General features: G+C 40.7%; 1 protein-coding gene across 1 annotated transcript in view; it reads right to left on the reverse strand.

The window, feature by feature from the left end:
• Nucleotides 1-7769: 7769 nt before the first annotated feature.
• Nucleotides 7770-18432, reverse strand: part of ARK2N (arkadia (RNF111) N-terminal like PKA signaling regulator 2N) — a 44432-nt gene continuing 33769 nt past the window's right edge. Inside the window, exons 3-5 of the mRNA XM_054809188.1 lie at nucleotides 17164-17346; nucleotides 13071-13197; nucleotides 7770-9323 (exon numbers count right to left, since the gene is read on the reverse strand). Of these exons, the coding sequence (XP_054665163.1) occupies nucleotides 9134-9323; nucleotides 13071-13197; nucleotides 17164-17346 (500 nt within the window). The 3' untranslated portion in view covers nucleotides 7770-9133. The remainder of the gene's footprint in view (nucleotides 9324-13070; nucleotides 13198-17163; nucleotides 17347-18432) is intronic.

Consider the following 18432-nt stretch of genomic DNA (forward strand, 5'->3'; position numbering starts at 1 on the left):
CTGAAACTTGTTGTGATCTGCCTTTTGAAGTTATCCCTCTTTTCATTAGGATTTATTCACTGTGTTTTGTCTTCTTCTCTGGGTGTCTTCAACCTGCTCTTCACCTTCCCACCGTTGTTTCCCAATGGCTTGAGTCTGTCCTGGGGTACCCCAAAGGTGACCTGCACCCATCTCCCCAGGTCTGCAGGGGACAGTGGTTTTCAAACCTAGGGGGAAACCCACCTTGACTGATGAAAGTAAGATGCGAAAAAAAACCCCCAACTGAATGAAGAATAATATTGAGGCCAGTTTTGTATCTCCTGCAGCAGTGGAGGGGCAGCATGCTGCTCTCCAGTCCGTTAATCACATCCTCAGCATCTGTCCCGCACGACATCCTTGTCTCTAAATTGGAGAGACATGGATTCGATGGATGGGCCACTCGGCGGATAAGGAATTGGCTGGATGGTCGCACTCAAAGAGTTGTGGTCAATGGCTCAATGTCCAAGTGGAGAACGGTGACGAGTGGTGTTCCTCAGGGGTGGGTACTGGGACCAGCACTGTTCAATATCTTTGTCGGCGACATGGACAGTGGGATCGAGTGCACCCTCAGCAAGTTTGCCGATGACACCAAGCTGTGTGGTGTGGTCGACACACTGGAGGGAAGGGATGCCATCCAGAGGGACCTTGACAGGCTGGAGAGGTGGGCCCATGCAAACCGCATGAAGTTCAACAAGGCCAAGTGCAAGGTCCTGCATGTGGGTCGGGGCAATCCCAAGCACAACTACAGGCTGGGCGAGGAATGGATTGAGAGCAGCCCTGAGGAGAAGGACTTGGGGGTATTGATTGATGAGAAGCTCAACATGAGCCAGCAGTGTGCGCTTGCAGCCCAGAAAGCCAACTGTGTCCTGGGCTGCATCAAAAGAGGTGTGACCAGCAGGTCGAGGGAGGGGATCCTGCCCCTCTACTCTGCTCTTGTGAGACCCTACCTGGAGTACTGCGTCCAGCTCTGGGGCCTCCAGGACAGGAGAGACATGGAGCTGTTGGAGCGAGTCCAGAGGAGGCCACAAAGCTGATCAGAGGGCTGGAGCACCTCTGCTATGGAGACAGGCTGAGAGAGTTGGGGTTGTTCAGCCTGGAGAAAAGGCGGCTCCAGGGAGATCTAATTGTGGCTTTCCAGTACCTGAAGGGCCTACAGGAAAGATGGTGAGGGACTGTTTATCAGGGAGTGTAGTGACAGGACAAGGGGTAATGGGTTTAAGCTGAAGGAGGGTCGATTTAGATTAAATGTTAGAAAGAAATTCTTTACTGTTAGAGTGGTGAGGCCCTGGCACAGGTTGCCCAGAGAGGTTGTGGAGGCCCCACCCCTGGAAGTGGTCAAGGCCAGGTTGGATGAGGCTTTGGGCAACCTGGTCTAGTGGAGGATGTCCCTGGCCATGGCAGGGGGTTGGAACTAGATGATCTTTAAGGTCCCTTCCAACCCAAATCATTCTATGATTCTATGATTCTATGTGTCAGGGCCTGAGGTGGTGGCATAGGCTTGGTTCCACCAGAAGAGTCCAAGGAGCGTATTGGGGCTGTCTGATGCTCGTCATCAAGAATACAGCTACAACACACCCACGGCAAATGAGTGCATCAGCACAGGTAAGCACACGGTCTTCAATTATTCAGGGGAAGGCATCTGCTTACTCCCTCCAGGCTAAGTAATGCAGGATCATTTGAGCAGCTTCCCACCTCCTCTGGAGCCAACAGACAGCAAAAAGCCCCAAGATTGTGTTAGGTGTTAAGGGATGGGTTGAGTGTCTGGTTATTTAGTGTGTCCTGGGGTTGTCAGAGCAAACCTCCACCCAGCCCCGAGCACCTGGGGAAGGGCGTACTGCAGATACGCTGCTTCCCCTGCGCGCTCCTGGCTCCCACGTCTGGCTTTCCTGGGCCAGACACAGTTTGTGGGCACGTAGCAACTCCCAGTGACTGGATTTTTCAGTTGTTTCAGGGACTTTTTTTAATAAGAGGTATTTGGGAGGCTGGTTGGGCAAAGCAAAGCAGAGGAGGTGTTTCTACAAGCTGGTGCTCCCACATCTGATTGTCTGCCAGGATTTTGTCCAGATAACCTCCATCTCTCTGGTCCTTCCACAGACCGAGGGTCACTGTCACTCCCTGTCCAGCCTAATGTTCAGTGTGGGATTGGAAATGTGACACTAACAATCCAAGAAAAGGCCCAGCATGCATAAAGAACCACCAGGAACAAAAATGATTTGACAAAATACCCAAAATGCTTTGCCCAAATCTGTTCATTAACCTGCATCACCGCTTTAAGTGCAAAATGGGTTTCTTAGGGTGCCCTTCCCCCTTGCTGCTCTGAGCAATATCGATGTTGAGGGATATTAGCTGTTTAACATAAATACTTAGGTTTCAATTAAAATAAATTACTTAAGATTATAATAGGGTGTGATTTGTGCTGTTTGCTTAGCTTTACTTAGCATGAAGAGCTAGATTTGCTGAAGCCTGTAGGCCACAATAGAGGTATTTTTCTCAGTAATTTTCCCAGTAGTTTTCCTAACAGCTATTACAGTGCTGTGTTTAGTCTTTCAGTATGGGAAAGTATTTTGATATCACACTAATGTCTTTCCCAAGTCTGGGATCTTCAGTTCTCCATGTTCCACCAGCAAGGCCAGGTGCACAAGGAATGTAAACCAGAAGATAAGGAGGCTCCAACCTTCACAAAAACTGCAAAAGCTGCAAGTCAACACGGTAAGAGCCTGTCTGGACACAGAAGGAGAATCCAATTAGACGTCAGAAAACCCCAAAACAAGAGTCACCATTGGACTAAAGGACACGTGGGCAGCACGTGAAGGGCGTGTGAGGGGCGGGTGTATGGGACCCAAGGCTACGATTGCCCCGGGATTTCTTCGGTCTCAGTCCCTCTCTTTAGAGGCACCCAGCCCGGGCTGATCCTGCTGCTGCACCTTTCAATTAAATTAATTTTATAAAATCCAATGTCTGAGACCGCTGCGGGAAACCTACGGTCAGCCTGAAGAAGGAGGAAGTGTACCCAAGAATAAGTGTGTGTGAATGCTCGGGCAGCAGCTCCTCCTTTAACGATGGAGATGAGGAGGGGGCATCCTCCTCCTGGGGGTGTGCTGCTGGCCAAGAGAAGAAGGAAAGCCCAGCCAAGGTGGTTTCCAGCCTATCGCCGCATCGCAGAGAGCTTCGCTGTGGCTCTTCATGCAGACGATGGATCCCACCAGAGCTGTAAAACATTAGCAGAAGGGAGGTGTTAGCGAGATGTCAGAAGATAGATCCGAGGCGCTCGGCTGGTGATTTGTAACTGGCAGAGCTCCTGCGAGGGGTATTTTTATTTGGTGGTTTTGTCACACGCGGTTGGGGGAGAATGTGAATAAATGGACCCAAATGGGAAGTGTAATCATGTGGAAAAGCAGTAAAATTACCCATTCATGAATCTCTGTCATATCCTGTGCCAGGTAAGATGGGCTTTGAGTGAGAACACATAACACAAGTGACACATTTCCCATTAGGATCTTAAAAGCATCATTCCAGCCCAACTGCCTCTGACTCGAAAGATCCTCTTTGGGTTTACAGGACCACCGCTGGCTCATAACACCATGGATAAGCATCTCCTACGTATCTACAACCCCAGAGGGGGGATTTGAATGTGCCCTGCTTTGAAGCAGCAGCCTGCCGTGGAGGTCCATGCTACTGAATGCTGGGGCATCTAGAGGGCTGCAGTTGTAACAACAGGGGAAAATCAAGAGTATTTTAGGATGCAGATAATTAAATTGGTTGGACTCAATGATTTTAAAGGTCTTTTCCAACCTAAATGATTCCATGACCTGTGGGTGGTAACATTAGAAAAGATGAATTTCCACGGAAGCAATGGGAAGTCACTATTTTTATGAGTGACTTTGGCATACAGAATTGGAGATTCCACCTAAAAACTGCTGATCACGCAGAGTTGTGCAGCAGAACTGTCAATAGTGGAAGAGGTGGATGAGGTCGGATGAGCTGGAGTGATGGACGTGACATTGGAGTTCAATCGCGTCAAGTTTAAGGTAGACACACAAGCACCTGGCAGAAGGGAAATGGGAATAATTGGGGTGTTCTTGATCATGGGCCAGTCAAAAGCTATCAATGCTACAAAGCCATGGGCAAAGCAAATGCAATCCTCAGCTGTACCAGACAGCATTTTGTGAGAGCCAGGCATAGGAAACCCCCTGGAAAAGGCACTGGTCAGACTCCAGGAGTTCTTCATCCAATTTGCATTACCTACAGTAATGAAAAATTAATTTGACAGGGAACTCTTGTTTCTTTTTCCAGCTCTGATGGGGTTGCCTTGGATTCACCCAAAGCTGCCTATGCAGCTAATAAATGTAGAAATTTATCCAAAGTTAAACTTTCAGACAGTTTTCCCCTGTCCACTGCAGCTTTGCCTTGAGATTTCCTGTCTGAAAGATCCTTCCTTCTCAGTAGCTGGCACTCAATTCTAATTTTAAATTGAATTACAAATCCAGATGACTAACCAGCTCCAAGAGAAAACTTCCAAGGAGCATTTATGAATCAGTAGTCGTAAGGACTCTCAGGAATGTGTTTATACCATCATAAAATCCCTGTTATCGAGATATAGATCTGGGTGGGCTGGACTCCTCGGCTGCCGCTTAGTTTCAATAAAAGGAGAGCATTCACCTTATTTGCACCAAAGACGAAAGTAAATGAAGGGTTTGTCTGACACAAGTTTGCGTTTTGCAGATGTGCTGCTCTCCTCCTTTGCAGACAGAGGAGGTCTGGAGAGAAAGCCACAGCAGCTGACGTTCACAAACGACCCTAAAAAGGAAAGGGGGAAAAACAAGTAGTATTTCAGCAAATGGAGGTGAGGCACTTGGCAAAAGGACACCGTTTACAGATTCTCCAGGGAACTGGGGAACTAATTCACTTAGTGAAACCCACTCAGTTCCCATTTTAAGGCAGACAAACTAAATTTTCAGTCACAAAATTGATCTGCATCGCAATGACTTCACTGGGGAAAGCAACAGAAAATCTAACCTGTTTGGGTAGTTTTTGTTAGTTCTTGTATTGCCCCAGAAATGACAAGCCACAAAGCCAAGTGGCTCCTACAGAAGAGCAAAGCGGCTAGAGCCACGTGGGATGTGCTGAGTGCCGCAGGCGAAATTTTAAGCTTTCGATTTGGCGTACCCTGAAGTCCCAAGGCTCTGGGTATCCCTTGGTGATGGAGAAAAGAAGATTCAGGAGATACATCAGCTCTCACCTTTCCACATCTGCACCAAACTCTGCAGCGCTGTTCTCCCTCAGCTGGCAATACATGTGAAATAAAATCCAAGCCTGGTGTCCACCTCCACAACCACCACCAAGCCCAGAATTTGTATTTTCAAGTTTCACAAAAGCCAAGAACTCAGTGGGGCTGAAAAGCCAACTCACTTCACTCATAATCAATCTTGACATTTAAAGTATGTGGATAAACAGCTCTTATTTGCACCGAGAGCCCTCTCATATGATAAAAACATCAGAACTAAAGGAAATTCCCTTATTTATTTGGAATAGTAATGGATTTTGTTATTATTATTCTTATTTCCACATTGGCTGTGAGAAGACTGGCAGGCAGCAGGACCCCAGGTACAGCACAGTGCAGTTATACTTACCTTCCTTCTCTTTACTTGCGGCTGTGAATTCCCAGGTATAATTTAGTGGTTCTCCAAACACTGCTCAGCATGGCACCATCTCTCATGGTCTGCGAGGACCTGCCCGGAGCTTCACAGCTGGTCTACACATCCGTTCCAAACAACAGTAGATCTGAGCTTGCCAGCGCTGCCTGGCTGCACGAGAAAATCCAAGTGTAATAGCCGTCTCTTGCTCAAATGCTCTTATACTGACCAGCAGAAGACAGCTGCGAGGATGCAACAAGGGGATGTGGTCGGAGAAATACTGGTGTGAAGGTTGCTTGGACAGCTGAAGGACTGGGATGTGTGGGGGGATGGAGGCTGGGCAGAAACCGCGTCCCTAAAAGGGATGCCCCAGTCGTTGCTGAATCGGTGCATCCGCTGGCATGCAGATACGGGGAGGAGCGGTGGTGCTGCCCTGGTCTGGGAGGTTCAAGCAAGCTTTTGCAGTCAGGAAATCACATTTATATTCTGGACATTGAAAATTAAATGCGTTACAGTGGGCAACAGTGCTGAATTTGGGCAGTTGTAACCCATTCCCAGAGTTGAAGGCTTTATTTTTGGAGATGTGACAAACAGCAGCGTATTGAATGAGTGTGGGGGGAAAAAAATCCCAAACAAGTTGATATTGCTTAAATAATACACTCTATTTTATTTTGTCTTAAAATAGTTTAACCTTTATGCTACAGACTTGTTTCAAAAAACAGAAGGTCTCATCTTGCACCAAAAATATATATATTTATATATATATAACACTCTGTTTTATTATTATTTTTTCTCCAAAGACCATTAAATACTAGATGGAAAATGAGAACTAAATAATGAGTGTCTAGAAGAATCAGATTTTTTTTAACTAGAGTCTCACGTTTTAAACATTGATATTCTAAGCAATGATTTGTCTTCACTACAGAAGATTCCAAGTTCACACTCCAGCAATTCAGGAACTGCGAAACCATGAAGGGCTTGAGCCAATGCACACTGAAGTCAATGGAAAGCCCCGCATCAACTCCAATGGGTTCTGGATCAGGCCCCAAGTGCATTGGTTCTTAGCCATACAATGGCTAACACGTCTCTTTCCTGCTGAGAAGAGCAAAACCATTCAGGCACCTTTTGCTCTCTTTAAAAATAAAATAAAATAAAAAAAGAAAAGAAAAGAAAAACCAAAATAAAAACACTTCCTAGCTATCCAGTGATTGTGGTTTCAGAGCACTACCCTTTCAAATTTATTAAGAATAAGAGAAAACATGTAGTGTTTTAAATAAAAGAAAACCTGCATCAGACTACAATACATGAATTGTTTAAACAAACACAGTGCACAATTGGAGGAAGTTTGGTTAGGACGCAGTCATTTTTATATATACATGGAAGTCACATCATATACAAACTGAAAAACAAGAGAGTTAGTTTGCATTTTTCATGGAAGGACTACAAATGGGTCCCTGCAGCTTTCTTCAAAACTGATCTTTAAACAAAAATTTTGTGAAACAGGAAAAAGCAGCCACACTAAATCACTGTTCCAAAGTTACCTTTACAGCATGTGTGCTAGCCCACTGAAACGATGGCTGAGTTGCGCGATTAAAATACGAGGAGAAAAGATCGACAGCCACTACTGATATAGTGCCCCAATAGTGCAGGGCTTTTCCCGCCTGCAATGCGAATGGGCTCCATCCAAGCACGGCTCCCTCCCTCCCATCCCCAGAGAAAGAAATCAGTCACTAGAAGCACCACATACATTTTTCTGGCCATGCAATACACTTATGTTCAATGTTTAGAAAGCTTGAAGTTGGAGTATCAATCCCTTAACCTAGCTGATCTTTAAAATGCAGTCATAACCGTTCTGCTTATTAAAAGAAAAAGCTGTTTGTTCTAACTATACCACCACTGCTGGGTGGGTGTTTTTTTTTTTTTTCCTTTAAGTTATATGACAGCATAGGTAATTTTATTTTTATTTACCCACAGATACAATTATTGGAAGCCAAATATATTTAGAAACCAGCCAACACAAAAAGAAAACAGAACTTCCCATGTCCTGACTACCCCCTGTTCAGCCATAAATGGCAAAAAAACTCATGATAAAGCTCTATAAAATTCCCACTAGAAACATTTCAAATACAAAGGAACATTTTAATTGCACAATAGACATTTAAAGTGAGTATCATCTTGTTAAAGTCTAATCTTTGGTTTTTGCCTTGAGACAGGCTCAAAATGACAGATGAGGGGCAGGAATTTCCATATACACTACAGAAACTACAACCCACTAAAGTAAGTAGTTCCACTGATTTTGGTAGGGTAAATATTCTGATAGAAAGTGTTTCCTGGATCATACCCTATAAACAGTGACAAAACTAGGATAAGAGACATGACCTAAAGCCAGGAAAATGGTGCAGATCTAGTTTAAAGAAAAAAAAAAGAAAAAAAGAAAAAAACAAAACCTTAAGCCCTGATCCAGCAAGATCTTTTAGGACAGAGTCTTAAGCACTTGAATGGCCCAGGAGTTTCAGCAAACTGTCCGAGCTGAACACTACACATCTGCTAAAGTGCTTTGCCAGTATGGGGCTTCGCAAAGTGGGTTTGGGTTTTTTTTGAGATGGTCATTGAAACAAATAAGCAACAGTAGAAATGAGGACTAGAAGCAAAATGTTTTGTTTCTCTCCTTCTCCTATTCCAGGCAAGACTTGGATATAGGTAAAAAAAGTTCAGTTATATTTAAAAAGGAGAGGGATGCTGGGCCTTTTTATTACTTTTCTTTTTCTTGTGCTTTTGCAATAATCAGCTGCTAGTAAGACACTACTACTACTATTTTAAACCATAACAAGCTGTGGAAAATGATCAGTGAAACACAGTAGTCAAGTAGACAGAAGACTCAGCACTGGAGAGAGTGTAAACTATAAATTATATTGAAAACAAAAATCATTTAATTAGAAGCTGTTCAGTGCATATGTTACGGGCCATTTGTATAAAGAAAGTCCCTCCTGCTGGTAACATAACCAAATCAGCTTGGGTATAAATACTCTTGGCCCAGTTTTTGGAAGCGTTGAATACCCCCAGTTCCACTGAAATTGGTGAGGACAGCATTTCTCAAAATCACTGATGCTCACACAGCAAAACACTAACTGCTACTAACAAACTCAATATACGGATAAATTAAAAATGTCATGAAGTTGGAGGCAGGAAAGGGTGGGAGGATGTAAGTGCACACAGTTATTTCTTCAGATTAACATACAAGTTACTAACTGTAGATGTGTTTTAAATTTGGAGCTACTGGCTTTTAATTCTGGGAGGGATCCTCCCCTGAGAAAGCAGAAACATTTTAAATCATATTATTGAAATTATACTACATTCTCATGGAAATGAAAAACTTTGTGAGTTTGATTTTCATAATGCCAGGAACAGGCTGAAGCTTTAATAATGAACTTCTGTGCCACAATAGGGAGAAGGAGGGGGGTCACAAACACAGTGACACTGCATTACAGTAGGTATTTGCGTCTGGTATCCTCATCCAAAGTGAGGTCTACTACTTCTGGGGGTGAAGACCAATTCTGCTGGGGAGTCACAGCTGTCCATGATTGTGTTTGCTGAGTGTTAATGTACTGGGAGCCCGAGCCATGCTTCCAGGAAGACACACTCTGAATCACACCTCCCCGGGGATGCACACACCTGTAGCAAGGCAAAAACCACAAAGGATTAAAGCTACTATTGAATTCAGGCACAGGATTCTTAGCTGCACTGTTTTATCGCTTAGGCATCTTGTTAATGTGTCTCTCTCCAAAATGTCCTTGTGGATTTTCCATCTGTAGCGTCCATGACATCTCAAATACCCAGTAACAAAGCTGAGACTAAACTTAAACTTGGTGGTGGGGATTAAATTGTTTTTAAGAACTGAATTCTGCCAGTGGGTATAAAGTGATATTCCTTACAAAATACATGCATGGATCCCAAGGATCTTGAAGAAGGCTGCCCCATCATATGTAATTCCATGCATTATTCAGAAGCGTAATTTCCTGCTAGCAGTTTTACCCACTGGACTTTTTAAAAGAGAAAAATTTTCAGTGAGGCTTGAGAAGACAAAGAAAAATGCCATCTTTCTATATGAAATCCAACCCATGTTAAAATAAGGACATAATGATACTTTCATTACAATAATGACAAGAGAGATCTTGTAATTACATTATTACAGTCATTATACTTGATTTTTTCTTTGGTGGTCTTAACGAAAAATCACAAACATGCTGGGAAACGCTCTCTGCTAACAGTACAGCCCCACTCAGCAAAACATTTAAGCTTTCATTGATTATAGTCAACGAGACTAAAACATGTATTTAAAGATAAGGACACACTCAAGCGCCTTGCTGAAGTGAGGTACGTACCTACTTATTTACACAGTATTTTCACCTATTATATTAATAATAGATACGTGACAACCAAAGTACAAGCTAATCATAATTAGGAAAAAAACCAATAAAATGAAAGACTAATTTTGTTCTATGATGAAGTGATGACAGGAATTTACTGGAGATGGTCACTCTGTTTCCAGCTGTAAATCTTAAACAAGTGATAGAAAAACTTTAGACCTAGTGCTCAAAAAAGCATTCTGCTCTCATAAGCACTGGTGGTGGCTGTAGCTGTTCCTGGCTGCAAGCAGATGCAGGAGACGTTTGGCTGCTGGAGTAACCTTTTCCTGTTTCTTTATGAAGGCACGTGTACCCTATGTCAGGACCCCAGGTTTTCTGCGCTGGTCAAATATCCCTGACATTTACATTTTATTTGTTTTAATTTAAGGTACTGCAATTTATTTTCTTCAGAACTACTTAGGTTATGCTCATCTCTCTTGGCTCTGGTTAGAGTTTCATGAAATAGAATGAAAAAATCTCATTCTCTGAGCTCTAACTTCTCTGAAAAAAAATCTCATTCTCTGAGCTCTAACTTCTCTGAATATAAATGTCTCATTTCCTTCTCAGATATGCTATTTAGTTTAGGATATGATGTTCAGAATGACTTTTTATTACTTCTTCAGTCTTAAAAATACATACTTGAAGTACGTATCTACAAAGAATTAGTAATAAGAGACTGGAACTCTAACAAATGTAGGGGATTTTTTTTTTTAAAAAACAACTTTCTTTTAAGAAGAAATATTTCTAAGCATATCTGACAAGAAAAAATCATAGCCAAAGCAAACTAAATATGATGTTTGGTCTCAGGGACTATGGTCCATCCTTCTGGTACAGAACAGTCCTCAACACTTAGGCAAAACTAATACTAACTTTTCTCCCTAAAGATGAGAAAGAGCAAGCTATAAATTATCTCAGAAATGATACTTTGCAAAAATGAAAGTGTTTATCCTCAAACAAGTCACACAAGCAACCAACAGCAAAACGTTCAATCAAACATTAGCTTAGGGAACATGTTTTCCAATCTGTAGCTAAAGGAAGATACCAAGTAAATGCAACTAAAAATGAAGAGGAAAAAAAAACCTAGGAAAAAACAGAAGAAGACTGCTTTATACACATGCGTGATAAAAAATAAAATAACATCTATTGGACAAAAATTAAACAAACTGAAAAACATGACTTGGTGTCCTAAGTAGATGCCAAGTAGTATTCCAATGACAAGAAACACCACCAATTCACTAGCCATTTGAAAAACTACAGGTGATGAACAAACTCTGGGGTTTCACGACTCATACCAGTCCAAAGACGACATGGAAGATGCAGCACGATAAAAACCAGTGTGAGCAAAAGAAATAAATCCAAACACCATACTAACTAAGCATGCAAATAATACTGATCAAAAACCTAAACCTTTTCCAAATGAAAACCCTGTCAGAAGCCCATCAATACTTCATAACTGCAAGCCTAGACCTGCAAGAGAAATAAAATTCTCAATAGGATTTGCATGACTGAAATGTGTGAGCATTCAACAGAGCCAGTAAGAACTAGTCTTTGGGAGATGGTAGATGGTTATGTGAACAAAGGAAAGCACAAAGCCTACTTTATATCTGTCTCTGCTGAAATTATTTTGGTCCATATCTACTAAAATTGATTTTAAACAGCAACTCTGCATTTACTTAACATTTCCATTCTTGTACATGGTAAATATTACCGAGGAAAGCAGCATCAAAAGCTTTTGAACAGGGGATCTCAAGCAGAAGGGTTGTGTGTACATTGTGCTAGACAGATTTACAGCAACTAGTATGGGAGGACAAGTCCACGTCGCTTATCATTAGGACAAAGATCCACCAAACCTTGGGTCTGCTGGATAAACAGCCAGGAGAGCCACTTCCTAAGGAATCAGTATCTTCCAAAAGAGTTAGCCATGCAAGGACTTTCACTATTCTAAAAGCAAAGACTAAATCTCTCTTCCTTCAGCACCTTAAAACTTTTTTCACATCCAACAGCACTGGATTGTGCTCACTCTATCCGTACAGTTTCCTGCCTGGGAAACTGTCCTGCACACCTTCCTTCCTTTCCTCAAGAAGGATGCAGTGAAGGGACAACGAGCAACAGTTCCGTTCCTTGTCCCTCACCCCTCTTTTCCACCTCCAAGCATCCACCAAGCAGCAGACTAGTTTTGAAAGGAGCTTGTCTGTAAACTGTTTTAACTTGGCTTTATTCCAGCAAATTAACCTCCACGCTATATGAAGACACCAGTCTTGTTCAACTGCTTCATAATACCTTAAGCCAAGGAAAGATGACAGAATAAAGATGAAGAGTAACATCAAAAAAATGCCTATCAAGAATAAGAGCTGAAGCACAGCTGGACAGCTTTCTATCAGAGCTTGAGAGAAACCTCTGGCTTCCTTACTCTCGTCTACCTTGGGGGTTTGAACTCTCTTCTACCTTGAAGTAAAACCAAGATTCATAAGGATTCGAGTTTTAATCTAAAGGGGCTCTTATGACATTAGCCATTGAAAAGTTGAGAGTATTTTTACAACTACTGATTAATTCCATAAAATGGAAGCTGATTAAACGCTGAAAGTGAATATTTTGAAAGGAAATGAGAACCCACATAAATATTTTTGTTTATGTATTTCCATATTCACACTATGTCCTCAAAATCTGAATTCCTAACAATGGTTGCTGATGTATATAGATGTGGTATCTCAATACTTGGTATTTTAATACTACATATTGTTTAGCCTGTTAATGTATGATATTGAATCACACAAGCTTAATATGAGTACTTATCAAGTTGGTAATGTTCTAAAATGAAACACATTCTGATATCACTGTGACCAGCTGAACAGAAAAAAAGCAAGTGCAATGTTTGCTACCTTTTGGGCATCAGTCATGGATGGAGAACTACAGAAGTGGACGACAGCAGGTTTTTTTTCTTTATTAATTTTGGCAATACAGATATTCTGGTAAAAAGGAAAGAAATATTAGAGCAAGAAAAAGGAACTCATACCTGGCATGTTCCTGAACTCCAACAATCTCTACTTCGCTATCAGAAGAGGTGATATTAATTTCTTCATTGATCTGGGCATTACCAGAAGAGGTTTTGTCACTTATAAGGAAGCGTGGATCCAAATGACCTGTAGATTGGGAAAATGCAAATACAGCCAATGTTTAACAGCTTACACAACTCAGAAAGCATCTGGAAAAGGGATTTCCCAAGCTAAGAAAAAAAGACTGAAACAACAAGATTGGAAAATCTTATTAGATCAAGTTATCCAACTTCCAGTTTCTCACCTGGAACGGTATGATCACTGGATTTATCCAGTCTCAACAGCTCTAGTAATGGTGTTATCACACAAATGGGAACCATGCCCAACTATTGCATCAAGATCACTTAATGTAATTAGGCTTTCCAGCTGTTATTTTACAACAATGCTAAGAGTTAGACTGTACATAAACCTCTTAGAAATAAAGAAACAAGACTATCTATTGTCAATAATTCAAACTTGATACTGTGGCAAACAAAGCCTATAGGCTAGACGGAAACATCAAACACACCCCAAGGAAAACAAATTTATTTTATTTTTTTAAAAAAAGATAGGGGAAGCTGGACAATGAAAAAAAAACCAAACCCATCAGTTTCTGGTTGCACATTTGCTCTAACATTATTACAAATACTTGAAAAAAAAATCTGTTTTTCATAAGTTCCATATAGAGCAGTGTTGTTTTTTTATTATAGTTCCCTAATGCTACCCAGTTCATCAGTCTGTCGAACAACAAATCCTCTCTAAATATGATGAGTGTAGCAGGTTTGTCTGTTCTGCCAACACTGCTAGGGAAGTTCTTCACCACAATTAGTGAAGCTGTGTTGTGACAGATTAAATAATACTTGCATGAAAAACACAGAACAGCCAAAATGCTTATTTGTTTTACAGAAAATACTTTTTTTCCTTAAAGGAGAAAAAAAAAAAAATTACTTCTGCTGTCTCTCTTTAGCAGTAACCTGGGGGATGCTGAGCAGTCCTGAAGCAGATGACACTACCTACTTCTTGGAAACCACTCCCTCAGCTGTATTACACAGGGGAAGAATCATTTGTCAAGCAGAAAATTTGAGATTAGATAAATATTATTAGGTTTATCTAGTTTGACTGGACACCTCCTCAACAATGAGAGGAGGAGGATGCAATAATGAATTTCAAAGGTGTGCGAACATGCAGAACTGATTATACCCCCAGGTAGATCACGAGGACACAGAGAGAAGAAATTAAAGTTGAAACCAGCGCCAGGGAAACCTTCAAATGACTGCTTAAAGTGCTTGGAAAAGATGCAAAGAGGGGCAGAGACCACACTGTATGTTCAGTTTTTGGAAAGCAAAGACCCTTGGTGCAACATCTGATCAGGGTTAGCAAGGGAAGGAAACCTGTGTACCCAAAGGAGGAGCTTCCACCTCACCAGACAAAAAAGATTTTATCAGCTGAACTTAAATTAATAGCCCAGGCAGACTTTTCCTAACACTACAGTTCAGCTGAACATTTATTGGCAAATATCACTGACTGCCAGAAAGTCCCAAAATGGGTCACGGACATTTCTTTAATAGAAGTGGCTGGGCGCACTGTGAAACATGAAATGGAAGTGCTCAGAGGCTTTGATTCACGCGCTGGCGATGCAAACCAGGAGCTTTATGTGATCACCACCCCAGTGATGGGGATCACCCTGATCCCAAACATCACTGCTGCTACAGCACAGGGAGCAGAAGACTAACACAGCCCTTGGTCCTTGATTCACACACCTGGGTATGGATATCAGCCTGCCTTAGTAAGGTAAGTGTTGGGACTCAAAGATGATGTACTACCACTCTGCACTCTTTGCTAGACAGGGTAAAGTCTGGCAGAGGGGAAAAGCAGATCACGTCCTAACTAGCCCCCAAATCAATCCCCAGAGGTATAAATGAGAGCCCCAAAAGAGTTTTCATATATTACCATAGCTTTAAGTTTAGACAACAAAAATATACTTTTAATTTAAACAAAAAACGTAAACAAAAAGATTGATTTAAATAAAAAGGTAGAGAAACCATGATTAGCAGAGTAAATATTGCAACAGCAGCTGAGTTATAAATCGGGATTATAGCATACAGATAGATTTACACCCTCTGGCCATACAAATTTCATGCCTAACAACATGCCTATGCTGTTAATTTCTTTGCACTAACAGTAGGATGACGCCCAAAGGAGATGTTTCGTTTGCCCTACAACATCAGGGCTTGCAAAACAGCCCAAAATATTTGCCCGTGCACAAAGATGTGATAGTGTGTCCTAATAAGATTTTTCACTTAGATAAAGCTTATGTTGTTATTTTCCCATGGGAACACATCATTTAAGGTCTGTTAAACTAGATAGTGGCTGAAGATTAAATTTGGGAACAAGATGTAAGATTTGAAAAATCTGCTTTCCAAATACGCAACCCCAGACATGGTAAGAAAAGGCCAGTACTGACAAACGTGCAGTCAGAGATGTATGGAGGCTACAGGGCTCTGGGGCAAGGCGTATGCAGGAAGAAAAAACAAGATTCATCCTTTCAGACGTTGACGTGGCCATAGCAGCAGGAGCAAATTTGTCTGGACGCATTCCCATAGGGTCAGGGATGAAGAAGTTTCTTGAAGTTTTCTAGTTTTCTTTTACTTGGCAACCTCTTCCTTGGGAGTCCCCTTGGATATAGGCGGAGGAAGGAAGACCAATTTCTACCTGCATTGCAGCATTGTACTCGTAAGTGGAAAGTGGAAGAAAGCTTGGTAAGAAACATTATTTTTTACTTCCTTACACTCCTTTGAAGTACCAGTCCATTAGTGCTATATAATAAGGTTAATTTCAGCTTTTCTAATCATTTAATAAATCACTTAATAAAGAAGTGGGCTTGTTAGGGGTCTAATAGCTAACTATCAGTCAGCTGTGGTCCTGCAAATAATACCAGCGAGCTTGGAAAACAACGGCTAGCTTCAAAAAGGCTGGAACAACATCCAGCCACTGAAAATAATGCAATAAAGATTTTGATATTCAAACAATGGACTTATCCACCATACAATAATGGAACATTTTTTTTTTTTTTTTTAAAATCTGCCACACACTAGTATTTCTTTAAGCCTTACAGACATTGAAAAGTAGCTCAGAACTACCAGGACACTTCCAATGTAGATGCCCTCTGGCAGCCTTATGTTTGGAAAACAGCATGAAACAAAAAACTGCTGTGAACCACCACTGCAGGCAGGATTCTGTGTCTTATGAAGCTAAAAATCTCAGCAGTGTATTAAAAAAATGAGTGGAAAGGAAGGCAGTATGTTGATATACAAGGCTACGGGATGAAGTCTATAGGAAATATCCCGTTAGTTCTCTGCAGCCAAAACACAGTAGCATTTCATATTGTTAACTCTTTTGTTAGTGAAGAGTTGCAAGCGCTTAGCGAAGCTGAACAATTTTTATGAGCTACATGAACTTCTCTGAATTCTTCCACAGTATTCTTGCTCTTGCTGTCTTAAAGGAAATTTATTTGCTGACTCTTGATGCTAAGCCCACTTACCAGCACCTTTTCACCATTCCTCTTTAACCGATGCTGGTCTGTCCAATTTTCTAAGGTATGTTAGAAATGCAGATGGAATATGGGAATAATCAGTGCTTGGATTTTAAAAAAATAAAGAGACAAACAAAAGAGACATACACAGACAATTACAATATTTAAAATGAGATTATGATTGCTTTACTAGTTGGTGGCATGGGTTGTCACAATCAACCATTCAGTAACAAGGTTAGCTCACTTTTATTTGGAAAAACAAAAAACAAAAAACCAAACACCAAAACCCCAGACCTAAGTCCCAAGAAATAGAGGGAAAAGAAGGAGCAAAAATAATTAATAAAATTAGTGTCAAAAATAAAAATTGACAGAGATTCCTGCAATGTATCAGTTGTATTTTGGAATAAATGTCAGACCTTTTTTAATAAGCACCTGTACTGTTTTATTGCAAAATCCACACAAGGAGTTTTAAAAGCTGTATAAACTACAGAAATACTGAAAGCAAGAAAGGGAGAGACACCAAGTGAGATGCTGGAACCAACCTGTATCAGCACTCAGTTCATCTAGCAATCCTCTGGTTCTCCACGTAGATCCCGAATCTTGATTTCCCAAGGAATTATTGTGCTCTTGAACTACCGCAGCCGCCAAGAGGTTGTCCACATTTACCACTTCTGGGTCTGAATTTGTATCTGATATATCATAATGAGCTACAACCGGAGGTCCATCTGCAGGAGAAAAAAGCAACACGTATGAGAGGTCCTAACACTGTGAAAGACACCTTTAAAAGTGCAAATGATTTGTTTAAGGATTAATATAAACTCCTACATGAAACTCATATAAATGTTATGAATTATTAAACTTCATTCAGTTAATGAACATAGTCTGAGATTACAGAGACATTTTAACCTTTGCATACACAGAAAACACAAACGTAAGAAAAACATGTTTATCAATGTATCAGTTATTTGTATACTATCTTTATATTAACACATAAAAATCTCCATATCTCACAACATTACATTTACATTCTTAAAAGGATAAAACCTTCAGTTTAAAATAAAAAATAATAAGTTACAGAACATTAAATTTGGCAAGAGAAGATATTTATCTAGAGAATTTTACAAAACTCAAGTGACAGCTTACATTACTTCAGGGTTGATTGAATAAAACTAACTTTTTGATATAACTGATCCAGTGACAGTAAATTTAACATTAGGCAACTTTCCTCTCATAACATTTACCTGTCAAGGACAGGGGAATTTTTCAAAATGGCAATGTTTTTTTGGTGGTTTTTTTTTTTTAAAGATCAAGAATAACAAGAAACAAAACTATTATGTGCAGTGATAAATATGCATTTAATTCAATATGATTGCCATATGTATTTTTGGCCACCAAAGTGAAGGGGGAAACAAGGAGAAATAATTGCTTATGTGACTCTGAAATCTATTCTTGAGGAATGACAAAAACCCTTTTATTTTGTTAGGGGTATGATACACAGAGGGTGTAATTGGTATGGGATAATAGAAAATAAACAAAAATTAATAATGTGTTTAGGACGATAGAACCTTCAGAGCTACAAACTGACTAAAGAAATCTTTAAAAGTCAAAGAATAAAGTGAAAAGACTTTTCAGGAAAGATTGAGTTCTTTTAGGAATGTTAAGTGGCTGTTGAAGACAGAAAGAACATGATGAATTGAAAGTTTCAAATTTAGTCCTCTGAAAAGCTGTTTCTACTGAGGGTTTTAAGGTGGGAGGTTTTTTTTCTGTGTTTTGGCGTTTTTTTGGTTTTGGGGTTTTTTTTGTAACTTGGT

The sequence above is a fragment of the Grus americana genome, chromosome Z (assembly GCF_028858705.1).
Source record: "Grus americana isolate bGruAme1 chromosome Z, bGruAme1.mat, whole genome shotgun sequence".
In the NCBI taxonomy this organism is placed as follows: Eukaryota; Metazoa; Chordata; class Aves; order Gruiformes; family Gruidae; genus Grus; species Grus americana.